The sequence below is a fragment of the Heterodontus francisci genome, chromosome 9 (genome assembly GCF_036365525.1).
Source record: "Heterodontus francisci isolate sHetFra1 chromosome 9, sHetFra1.hap1, whole genome shotgun sequence".
Taxonomy (NCBI): Eukaryota; Metazoa; Chordata; class Chondrichthyes; order Heterodontiformes; family Heterodontidae; genus Heterodontus; species Heterodontus francisci.
The window spans coordinates 33,781,122-33,793,492 of record NC_090379.1 but is presented as its reverse complement, the minus strand read 5'-3'; the positions used below and the strand labels follow the sequence as shown (position 1 = coordinate 33,793,492).

At 39.1% G+C, this 12,371-nt stretch overlaps 1 protein-coding gene across 1 annotated transcript in view; it reads left to right on the top strand.

Annotated features, from left to right (window-relative positions):
• LOC137373449 (sodium/potassium/calcium exchanger 4-like) overlaps nucleotides 1-12,371 on the top strand; it is a 338,168-nt gene that overhangs the window by 233,111 nt on the left and 92,686 nt on the right. Inside the window, exons 5-6 of the mRNA XM_068038272.1 lie at nucleotides 199-283; nucleotides 6,012-6,115. Coding sequence (XP_067894373.1) covers nucleotides 199-283; nucleotides 6,012-6,115 — 189 coding nt within the window. The remainder of the gene's footprint in view (nucleotides 1-198; nucleotides 284-6,011; nucleotides 6,116-12,371) is intronic.

The following is a 12,371-nucleotide window of genomic DNA, read 5'->3' as shown; positions in this document are numbered from 1 at the left end:
TGTTGTGGAACCGAAAAAAATAATCGTTGAGAAAATGATCGATTTGCTTATAATTCAAGTTAACAGATGACGAGGGATATATTGAAAAATTAATGCTATTCAAGCCATTTTAAAAACCAGAGGAGTTGATAGAATCTGACTGGAGGTGTATCCAAACAGCAATGCCCTGTAATGGCTTTTCTTTCTTTTTTTATACAGAGATTACGTTTAAGTGAAGATGTAGCTGGTGCCACTTTCATGGCAGCTGGAAGTTCAGCACCTGAACTGTTTGCTTCGGTTATTGGTAATGCCCGCGTGTTACACATGACCTGCAGTTAATAAATGTGGTATATCATGATATTGGATGCACATAACAGTTAAAAAATGTACTTGTCCATTAAATTGTCTTGTTCTAAAAGCTAACCACAAGAATAAAGCAGATGAAAAATATCACTGCCTGGAAGTTCATCGGAGCCACTTCCACTGTAACTTCACTGGTAGTGTAGTAGACATTTAGACAGGCAATGGGGATTCCGTCATCGAGTTATGATGGTGGAATGGGAGCAGCTTCAAAAAATTCCCCCGACATGTTAAAAGCCAATTGTATGTTCTTGATGTGGGAGAAGGCTATGATAAACTTTTCCTGTTCTTCAACAGTTCGTAATACTTATTAACTCCTCTCAGTACCTCCTGGTACTTTTCAGCACCTCTTGTGTCAGCCCTGGTTCAGTGGTAGAACTTCTGCTTCTGAGTCAGAACATTGTGGATTCAAGCCCCATCCCAGTGACTAGAACAGAGTCTATGTTGCCACTTCAGTGCAGTACTGAAGGTGTGCTGCAGTCAGAAGTGCTGACTTTTAGATGAGATGCTAAAACAAGGCCCCATCTGCACTGTGAGTCAGATATGAAAAATCTCCTGGCATTTTTTTGGAAAGTAGGGGAGTTCTCCTGGCCAGCATTTATCCCTCAGCCAACATCAACAGATTATCTAATCATTTATTATATAGCTGAATATGCGACCTTTCAGTCTGCAAATTATCTGCCATGTTTCCCTACGTTACAACAGCGGCTACTCTTCAAAACTTAATTAATTGGCGGTGAAACATTTTGGGACTTCCTAAGGATGTGAAAAGCACTATATATAACTTTTAATCAATTGGAATAAAATAACTCTTCTTCACTACTAGGTTCCTAAACACACTGTGGGCATGATATTAATTCGGTGTAAGTGAATGGGTTTTGAGTGAGTTAAAATCTCATCCAGTTTTCAGAAAATCTCCTGTTATGAAGCTACTGAAATATTTATGTTGGTCTTGTGTACTTATATAACTGGTCTGTAAGAGCATTCTGAAAGTTAAATACAGAGCATTAATAGCTAGTAATGTGTAAATTCAGTGCTATTATAAGACTTGAAGCAGTCTTTCACAGTAAGTTAGAGCAGTCAACAATTTCTGGGTCATTCCTAATTACTTAAGAGCTCTTCAGAAATTGCCACATCTGTCACTGCAACAAAATGCGACCACATACATAAAGGAACCTGGTGTACAAAGAAAGGTTCTAGTCATAAATAAGAACAGAAATGCTGGAAATACTCAGCAGATCAGGCAGCATCTATGGAGAGAGAAGCAACGTTAATTTTTCAGGTCTCTGACCTTTTGGTCAGAGATCTGAAATGTTAACTCTGCTTCTCTCTTCACAAATGCTGCCTGACCTGTTGAGCATTTCCAGCAATTTCTGCTTTTATTTCAGATTTCCAGCATCTGCAGTATTTTGCTTTTGTTTAAGGTTCTAGTCATGTCCAATAGAGAGGCCTCTTAGATCAGGGGTCTGCAACCTGTGGCTCCGGAGCTGCATGTGGCTCCTTAACATCTCATTTGTGCTTCCCAACTTTTATCAGCCAGTTCTCATTATCATGGAAAAAATCTAGGAATATTAAGTCGCGTGATTGTCAATTCAAAGAACTGGAAGGTAAAACAACTTTTCAATTGAGTTATTTTATCGATAAACAGTTTAGATCTTACGCTATATGACTTAAAAATAGCATCTTTGGGTTTTTTGAAAAATATATGGTGATTGCCATCTTAAAAAAAAGCTACTGTTTGGAATGGCCTTAACAATACAGGCTTCTAGTCACTGACAGTTTATCTCATTATTCAGTCCATAGTTTATTGAAAAATCTAGCATTCACAATTAGTTAATGCTACAAATCACTTGATTATATAAACAATATTATGGGAAATATAGCTGTAGGTGATTGTTCTCGCTTGTTGAACAAATTAGAATTAGAATTAGAACATTACAGCGCAGTGCAGGCCCTTCGGCCCTCGATGTTGCGCCGACCTGTGAAACCATCTGACCTACACTATTCCATTTTCATCCATATGTCTATCCAATGACCATTTAAATGCCCTTAAAGTTGGCGAGTCTACTACTGTTGCAGGCAGGGCGTTCCATGCCCCTACTACTCTCTGAGTAAAGAAATAAGTCCAATGTTTTTATTGTGGGAATCAAAGGTTAATAATTATGATAAGTTTCATGGTTTCAAATGATTTTCTTGACAAAGAATGGCATCATACTTGAAATAAACCTGTTTGGGTCATATATCTACATAATGGTTTTGGATAGGTTATGGTTGCAACATTAATATTTCTAATATAGCTGAAAACAATAAATTATTCTGAATGTGCTATGATAACCTATTTTTGTATCATGAGAATCTATGGGCTGGAAAATTGTCTTCGGCTGAGCATTCTAAGCAAAAATCTTGTTTTAAAGATGATTTTACTGACAAATTTAAAATAAAAAGCGTAATTTCATTTACTACAAAGTCTATTATAAAAACACAAAGGCAAAAAAAGTCTTTAATTTTTATAAATAAATTTATTATTGATGTTTTATTCCAAATAGAAAATTGATGTTTTGCTAATTTTAATCTTTTTTTATTGTCTTGCAGCTCCAAACAGTTTGTATTTTAGGCAAATTTCTTTAAAAAGGCTCTTTAGGTTAAAAAAGGTTTCCGACCCCTAACTTAGACTAAAGAGGTTGAGGCCAAGGCCCTAAAATTGTGCAAATATTAGCTAACAAATGCTTAACATGGTCTGTGCAAAATTCTTTTATTTGCTATTTCTTTTGTATACAAAGATCCCCCTTGTATGTCATTGCCCCATTTTTCAGTGGCAGATTACAATTTCTGCAGTTTTTGAGTATCTACAAATGACCTGGAAATTCCTGATTGATTTGCACTGCTGCTTCCTTTTAGAGACTGCTTCACGTGTGGCAATATTCCTAGCTATTTCCTTTATGCAGGTTAACATCTCAATTAAAATAGTGGACAAACACAAACATAACAAGGACAGTGATAAACTTCAAGAGGACGTATTCAGGCTGGCGGAAAGGGTGGACAAGTGGCAGATTAAATTTAATGCAGAAAAGTGTGAAGTGATTCATTTTGGTAGAAAGAATGAGGAGAGGCAATATAAATTAAAGGGTACAATTCTAAAAGGGGTACAGGAGCAAAGGGACCTGGGGGTACATGTGCACAAATCATTAAAGGCTGCAGGGAAGGTTGAGAAAATGGTTAATAAAGCAAATGGGATCCTAGGCTTTGTAAATAGGGGCATAGAGTACAAAAACAAGGAAGTTATAATCAACATCTATAAAACAATGGATTGGCCTCAACTGGAGCATTGCTTCCAGTTCTGGGCACCACACTTTCGGAAGGATGTTAAAACATTACAGAGGGTGCAGAAAAGATTAATGAGAATGGTTCCAGGGATGAGGAACTTCAGTTACATGGTTAGGTTGGAGAAGCTGTTCTCCTTGGAGAAGGGAAGATTAAGAGGAGATTTGATAAAGGTGTTCAAAATCATGAGAGGAGTCTGGACAGAGTAGATAGGGGAAACTGTTCCCATTGGCGGAAGGATCCAGAACCAGAGGACACTGATTTCAGGTGATTGACAAAAGAAGCAACAGTGATATGAGGAAAAACTTTCTTATGCATCGAGTGATTAGGATCTGGAATGCACTGCCTGAGATTCAGTCGAGTCCTTCAAAAGGGAATTGGATAATTATCCAGAAAGTAGGAAACTACAGACCAGTTAGTTTAACATCTGTCATTGGGAAATTGTTAGAATCCATTATTAAGGAAGTAATAACAGGATATTTAGAAAGTCAAAACGCAATCCATCAGAGTCAACATGGTTTTATGAAGGATAAATCGTGTTTGACTAATTTACTAGAGTTCTTTGAAGCTGTAACAAGCAAAGTGGATAATGCACATCCTGTAGATGTAGTATATGTGGACTTCCAGAAGGTATTTGATAAGGTGCCGCACAAAAGTTTAATACGCAAGATAAGATCACATGGGGTTAGGGGCAATTTATTAGCTTGGATAGAGGACTGGCTAACCAACAAAAAACAGACAGTCAAGATAAATGGGTCTTTTTTCTGGTTGGCAGGATGTAACTAGTGGGGTGCCACAGAGTTCGGTCCTTGGATCCCAACTATTTACAATATATATTAATGACTTGGATGCAGGGATAGAAGGTACTACAGCCAAATATGCAGATGACACTAAAATAGGTGGGATAGTAAGTTGCAATAAAGAAATAAGAAATTTACAAATGGATATGGATAGGTAAATGGGCCAAAATTTGGCAGATGGAGTTTAACGTGGATAAGTGCGAGGCTATCCACTTTGGTTGGAAGAATAGAAAGGCAAATTATGATCTAAAAGGAGAGAAACTTCAGAGTGCTTCGGTACAGAGGGATCTGGGTGTTCTCATGCATGAGTCGCAGAAAGCTAGTATGCAGGTACAGCAGGTAATAAGGAAGGCAAATGGAATTTTGGCATTTATTGCTAAAGGAATAGAGTATAAAAGTAGGGAAGTATTGCTGCAACTGTACAAGGCATTTCTGAGACCGCACCTGGAGTATTGTTTACAGTTTTGGTCCCTTTACTTGAGGAGGGATGTAGTTGCATTGGAGGCAGTTCAGAGGAGGTTCACTAGATTGATTCCAGGGATGAGGGGTTTGTCTTATGAAGAGAGATTGAGCACTTTAGGCCTTTATTCTCTAGAGTTTAGAAGAATGAGAGGAGATCTAATTGAGGTATATAAGATGATTAAGGGGATTGACAAAGTAGACGTAGAGAGGATGTTTTCTCTTGTGGGGAAATCTAGGTCATAGTTTTAGGGTAAGGGGTAGCAGATTTAAAATACAGATGAGGAGAAATTACCTCTCTCAAAGGGTCATGAGTCTGTGGAATTCACTACCCCAGAGTGCGGTGGATGGCGGGGCATTGAGTAAATTTAAGGAGGAGATAGACAGATTTTTAATTAGTAATGGGTTGAAGGGTTATGGAGAACGGGCAGGAAAGTGAAGTTGAGACCGAGATGAGATCAGCCATGATCGTATTGAATGGCGGAGCAGGCTCGAGGGGCTGAATTGCCTACTCCTGCTCCTAGTTCTTATGACCTTATGGCCTTATGATCTGAAGAGAAAGATTTGCAGGCGAGAAGGTGGGGGAGTGGGACTAGGTGAGTTGCTCTTGCAGAGTGCCAGCACAGACATGACAGGCTGAATGGCCTCCTTCTATGCTGTAACTATTCTATGATTCTCTAAGTGTTTGTAAGTTAATATTCATGCATCGATTGTAAGCCTGAGCTTATTAGACTTTCCACTATTCCCATATGTGATGCTGAATAACTTTTCCCAAATCCAAGTGAGTGCAATCTGAAAGTGATTGGGAATTGTGCCTCTGGAATGGGATCCCTTTGGAATGAGATCAACCCCAATCTTAATTTTTAATTCCATCCTTTTTTTCAGCAAGCTATCTTTTCTTTCACTTATTAACATATATAAACAAGTCAAATTATAATTTTTATGAACAGTACTTTAATTCCCAAATAGTTTGCAGATTGTCACAATCACTCAGATCCTCAAAAGAGATGCAATTATTATTTTCTTAGTTTTTTTGTAATAAAAGTCAGTAAAGCAAATGCAATATAACACATCCTGTTATGTTTCTTGCAGGTGTCTTCATCACCCATGGAGATGTTGGAGTTGGAACCATTGTTGGTTCAGCAGTATTTAACATACTGTGTATCATTGGTGTCTGTGGAATATTTGGAGGGCAGGTCAGTCATATTAAAAATCCTTCTCTTAAAAATAACGGAACAAAAAACCTTGTAAACTTGACATTATTGTTCAGTACGGCGTTCCGTAAAATCTATGGGCCACAATCCTACAGGGTTCATGTATGCCGGTGCACTCCAATGCTAAATCTCTCAGAGTTGTTAGGGCTTATGCAAGGGTACCTAATATCCATGGGGGCAGGCAGGTATACTTGTCACTAGGGCACATCTGTGGTGCCTGCCCGAAAATTCAGTGCCTGCCCACTATGGCAAGGAAGGTTTGCTGTATCTCCTTCAGTAGTGTTACTGTTATTCCCCTCATGAGGCTTTGTCTCATATGTTATGGAAACTGTTTCCCTTTGTTTAACCTATCCTTGCAGAATTGTGCAACATGAATTGTGGCAATTGCCCCATCTGTGAAAATCTTATTACTGGATTAAACATAGTCTTGTGCTATGCTACTGGAACAACAACTTGTACTTATATAAGGTCTTTAAAGTAAAAAAACATTCCAAGGTACTTCACAGAGGCATTATTAAACAAAATATGACACTGAACCACATAAGAAGATATTAGGGCAGATGACCAAAAGTTTGGTCAAAGAGGTAGCGTCAAAAGGAGGAGAAAGAGGTAGAGAGGCAGAGAGGTTTAGGGTGAGAATTCCAGAGCTTAGGCCTAGGTGAGTGAAGGCTCGGCCACCAATGGTGGAATGATTAAAATCAGGGATGCACATGAGGAGCGCAGATATCTTGGAAGGTTGTGGGACTGGAGGAGATTACAGATATATGGAGGGGCGAGGCCATGGAGGTATTTAAAAGCAAGGATGGGAATTTTTAAATCGAGGCAGTGCTTAACTGGGAGCAATTGTAGATCACTGAGAACAGGGATGATGCAACTTGGTGCGAGTTAGGCTACTGGAAGCAAAGTTTTGGATGACTGCAAGAGGGTAGAAGTGGGAAGCGGGCAAGGAGTATTAGAACAGCCAAATCTGGAGGGAACAAAGGCATGGATGAGGGTTTCAGCAGAAGACCTGAGGCAAGGGTAGAAACAGGTGATGTTATGGAAGTGGAAATAGGCAGTCTTATGATGACATGGATATGTTTTGCCATCACTTTAGAATGTCAAAAGCAAACTAAAGCTTTTACAGGTTGAAGTATTTGTTCAGAATTACTCTATATGGAAAGAAGTGAAGCATAAACAATATTAGTCATACTAAATTGGTACATTAATCAAGCAGATTATATGGGCAAAATCCACAAGGGATAAATTACCTGTTGAATTAACTTCTCCAGTTAATTTGAGACCATGTTTCAAAATTAAATACTACTGGGCTTTGTCTATGCTTATCCTTTTCAATCTTGTTGTTTCAAGTGTGATGTACATAGCACAAGCTTTGATATTACAGAGTTCCTTCTTCCAGCTCAACCTCATAATTTAGAATGAACTGAAGAGAAGCAGCAAAAAGTTAGCTTTTAAATCTTCAAATGTCTTTTCATGAGAGATGACCAGCTAGGAGGACAAGATTAGCAGAGTGTGCTGTTCAGGAGGTGATACCGGAAGAGGGGCTTCCTGAAAACAAACAAATAGCAATATATATTTTTTTGTGCTTATTTTATTTATTTCATCTTAGTTTGTTCAGTTTGCTAACCCACTGTTTTTTTTTCATGTTTGTACTTGCGGCTGTTCAATTTTCAGTCCATTAACACCCTATCTGTACTAATGCTTTGTCTTTCAACACACCATTAACATATTGTTTGCCTTTGCTCCATGACCTTCTGGTCAGCTATTCTGTGACCTTGTCCTATTTACATCTTCTACTTTGTTATCTCTTGCTCCACCCCCGCTTTACTTGCTTATAACCTTTTACGTTTCTAATATTTGCTAGTTCTGAAGAAGGGTCACTGACCTGAAACGTTAACTCTGCTTCTCTTTCCACAGATGCTGTCAGACCTGCTGAGTATTTCCAGCATTTCTTGTTTTTATTTCAGATTTCCAGCATCCGCAGTATTTTGCTTTTATTTAAATAACAAGACACAATTCACCAACATAAAGGTCATTTTTCATCAGTTGGAATAAGTACATATGTAGTTGATTTTTGAACAGACCAAGTTTGTATCTGAGAGACTGCTAGCCACAGCAGTCCATTCAATCATCCACTTCAATCTGCAAAGTTCTATTTAATGTATACAACATTCCTGACAACAAGCTCATCCAGAGATAAGAAATCCTGTTATTTACACCCTAGAGGCCAGTTGCATCTCAACATCAACTCCTCCCGACACTCCATTCTCTGTAAGAGGAAGATCTGCTGATATCTGCTGGTTGCTTTTTAAATTTAATGACGTGAAATATTTTCAACCTTCATCGCAGGGGTAAATGATTTTATGTTCTCCCCTTTCATTTCGTTTGTGCCCTTTTCCTTGAGCCACTGTTATGTTTTGATGGCCATCTTCTCAGCCTTTTAGACAGCCTGTCTGATCCTGGCCACTAACAGATCTAAGAGCAGCCCAGTATGTAATCTTTGCCTTGCTTCCTATGAGGAATAGTTTAGCATTAGTTTGCACCTCCCACTGATAGCATGGCTTGGTTAGGAATTGTATCATATGATCATAGGAACAGGAATAGGCCATTCAGTCCTTTGAGCTAGTTCCATCAGCTAGATCATGACAGATCTGTATCTCAACTCCATTTTTCCACCTTTGTTCCATACCCCTTGATACCCTTACCTAAGGAAAATCTATCAGTCTCTGTCTTGAAAGCTTTAATCGACCCAGCATCCACAACCGTTTGGGGAAGAGAGTTTTAGATTTGCACTAAAACAAGAAATGCTGGATTCACTCAGCAGGTCTGGCAGCATCTGTGGAAAGAGAAGCAGAGTTAACGTTTCGGGTCAGTGACCCTTCTTCGGAACTTTGCACTACCCTTTGTGTGAAGAAGTGGTTGCAAATTTCACTCCTAAATGGCCTAGCTCTAATTTTATGGGAAAATAGGAACCAGAGTAGGCTATTTAACCCCTTGAGCCTGTTTCTGTTCCAGAAGATTATGACTTCTTGTTCTGGATTTCTCCTGAGGATTGATCATTTTATAATTTTAAACAACTCAATTAGAACATCTGTCAATCTACTATACTCAAGGGACTGCAAGCCAATGGTAGGAATTATAGCCTGAAAACACATCACATCACTGCATGATGTGTTAACTCTTCAATCCATTATGCCAGTGTCAATGTCAATCTATTTCCCCATGCTGAACATATAAGGAGCTTGTCTCATTATGAACCTAGGAATTATCGCATTTCTATCCAATATCCCATTCTCAGCTGGGAGCTGATAGACATAGTAACACCCACTTATATAGATAGGTGTGTTATATTAATCGGGAGTGTTGTGGTATTGCTTTCAGGGGCGTATCTGAAATTACTGTCCATCACCAGACAGAATGTGTGATGTACAGACCCATGTGATCTCTAAGCAGCTATTGAAACCAGCTACAGAAACCTGCCTTCCCAGTATTACTGTATATAAGTTAGTATCTTCAAAAAATGAACCCACCTTTTAGACTTGCTAATCTTGTCTGTGTAATTGATGTGTTTGAATACCTGAATATCACCAATGAAAATAAGAGTAACATATAACTATACCCTCTAGTAATGGCATGGGCAGATAACAACAACAGAGACCACAATTATATCATGCAGGCAGAAAACCCTATCTTACACAAGCCCATACCCCAATATGGTTACACTTCTTAACAATTTTTTTAAAATGTGTTACACTTCACAACTCTGCTGTTGAACAAAAGCTTGTTATTTTGTACATGTAATTTAATTCCCTTAAAAATATTGTGGACAGTGGCTTCTCGAAGAAAATTCCTCATTCTAACTACACTCTTTGCAATTGCTTGACTTGTTGTGAAGATGACATTTTAAGTAAAATTTTGCTTGATCTATTTATATATTATTTAAAAGCTCATAGGGTTTTGCAATTGGAAATTCTTATTTAACCCTATTTTAATGAGCCATGTAATAAGCAGCGATTCTGCAATAAAGGCAGTGTTTCGTTGATGATTAGCATGTTACATTTGATTAGATCCAGCTTGAATACTGGCAGGTGCTAAGATTAGCTTTAAGCTGCAACTGTAGAATTGACTTGTGTCCTGGGCCAGCCTGATTCTAACATGAAGCAGGAAGGGACTCCTTGCTCCAGGTCAGCTTGCACCTGTAGCACTTTCTCCCTTGAGTTAGAAAATGTGGGTTCAAGCCCCATTCCAGGGCCGGCACTTGACTGCAGCATTAGAAAGCACTGTATCACCAGAGGTGTTGTCTTTTGGAAGTGATGCTAAACTGAGGCCCGTTTTGCCTGCTCAGCTGGATGTAAAAGATCCTGTGACACTATTTTAATAAGAACAGGGAGTTTCCCAAGTGTCCTAATCAACATTTCCCCCTTAATCAGCATTACCATTTATAGATTCTTTTTTTTGCTGTTTGTGGGAATTTATTATATGTGTTTGCCTGGATGAAGACAATTGCAAATCATGGGATAATCAAAATGTCACTCACTGGCCTAACTTTATTTACTTCAAACAAAAAGCAGCAATGACTGAGGTGATTAACTCCTTACAAAAAGAGCTGGACTAATACGTGCCTGAGAATGAGATTAGAATTTAGAGGCATCTGTACACAGTGAGTTGATAAATACTCCGTGGTATAAAACCTCTCCTGTGCTGTCATGGGAGGAGAATTGTACAAAAGAGTTGAATAGTGGAGATGTAGTGGATAAATATTCTAGAATTTTGCTCGGTCACCTTTGGAGATTAGGGGATATTTATGCAGAACTTTTCTCCCAAATGGGTGGGAAAGAATACATTAAATTGAAAGGAGGGACTTGATGGACTGAATGGCCTTTTTTGCTCCAGGCTTTTATTTACTGTTATGTAAAAAACATAAATAAAGCAATATAAAAGATAAAGTAATATATAGAAATGAATACAACCAATTAAGAGTATTCTCAAATAGGCCACTTAGAACAGTAAACATGTGGATCTATATTAATTCAATCAGAAAAAGTAGCTTCAAACATCTTTTTAATCTCTGAAGACAAAGCAAAAGAAAGGTTTGAGGATAGAGGATGGAGTAACTTCCCTCAGGATGGGACTATGCCCCCACAGAATCACAGAAATATTCTCAATTTTTCTCTGATGTTTGCGTAACCATATTATGAAGAATTATCCACTCTTACTCAAGGGTTCACTGTGGATGGAATCTTCCCAGTCCCGCCAAGGTGGCTTTGATGGTGGGATTGGGAGGAAGGTCAAATGGGAGGGCATCAGGTTGGTGGGCCGACGAGTGCACAGCTCTGGCTGATCTTACCTGGGAGCGACAAGGGATACCCCATTGGCAGTGGTGGGTGGCCACTTTGCATATTTAAGTGCCCAGTTGTGGGAAGATTGGGGATGCCGCGGGGTCTTCCTGGCAGTGGAGGGGCCCCTGCTGAGGCCAAAGCCAGGCAGGTGCCTTGAGGTGACTTGCCAGATCCTGGCTGGGGGGCCTACAAGGGCTCTTTCAATTCCCACCCCCACAATGTTGAGGGCACCAATAGACACATGGCAACATGATATCGTTGCTATAACAGAAACTTGGCTTAAAGAGGGGCAAGAATGGCAGCTCAACATCCCTGGATATGAAGTTTTCAGGCGTGATAGAGAGGGAGATAAATAAGGAGGGGGTGTAGCATTATTAGCTAAGGAATCAATAACAGCTTTGAGGAGGGATGATATGCTAAATGAATCATCAAATGAGGCTATATGGGTGGAGCTCAGAAATAAAAAGGGGGCAGCCACATTACTGGGAGTGTACTGTAGACCCCCAAATAGTGAGAGGGAGATTGAAGAACAAATATGTAGGCAGATTTCTGAGTGCAAAAACTTTAGGGCAATAATAGTTGGGGATTTCAACTACCCTAATATCAACTGGGATACAAACAGTGTGAAGGGCACACAGGGGACAAAATTCTTGAACAGCATTCAAGAGAACTTTCGTAGCCAGTACATAATAAGCCCAACGAGAAGGGGCGCAATTCTAGATTTAGTTTTTGGTAATGAAGCTGGGCAAGTGGATGAAGTAACAGTGGGTGACCATTATACAGTTAGTTTTAGCATAATCATGGAAAAGGACAAAGATAAAACAGTAGCAAAGGTTCTAAATTTGGGGAAGGCAAATTTTACAAAACTGAGAAGTGACCTGGTGAATGAAAATCAGTGG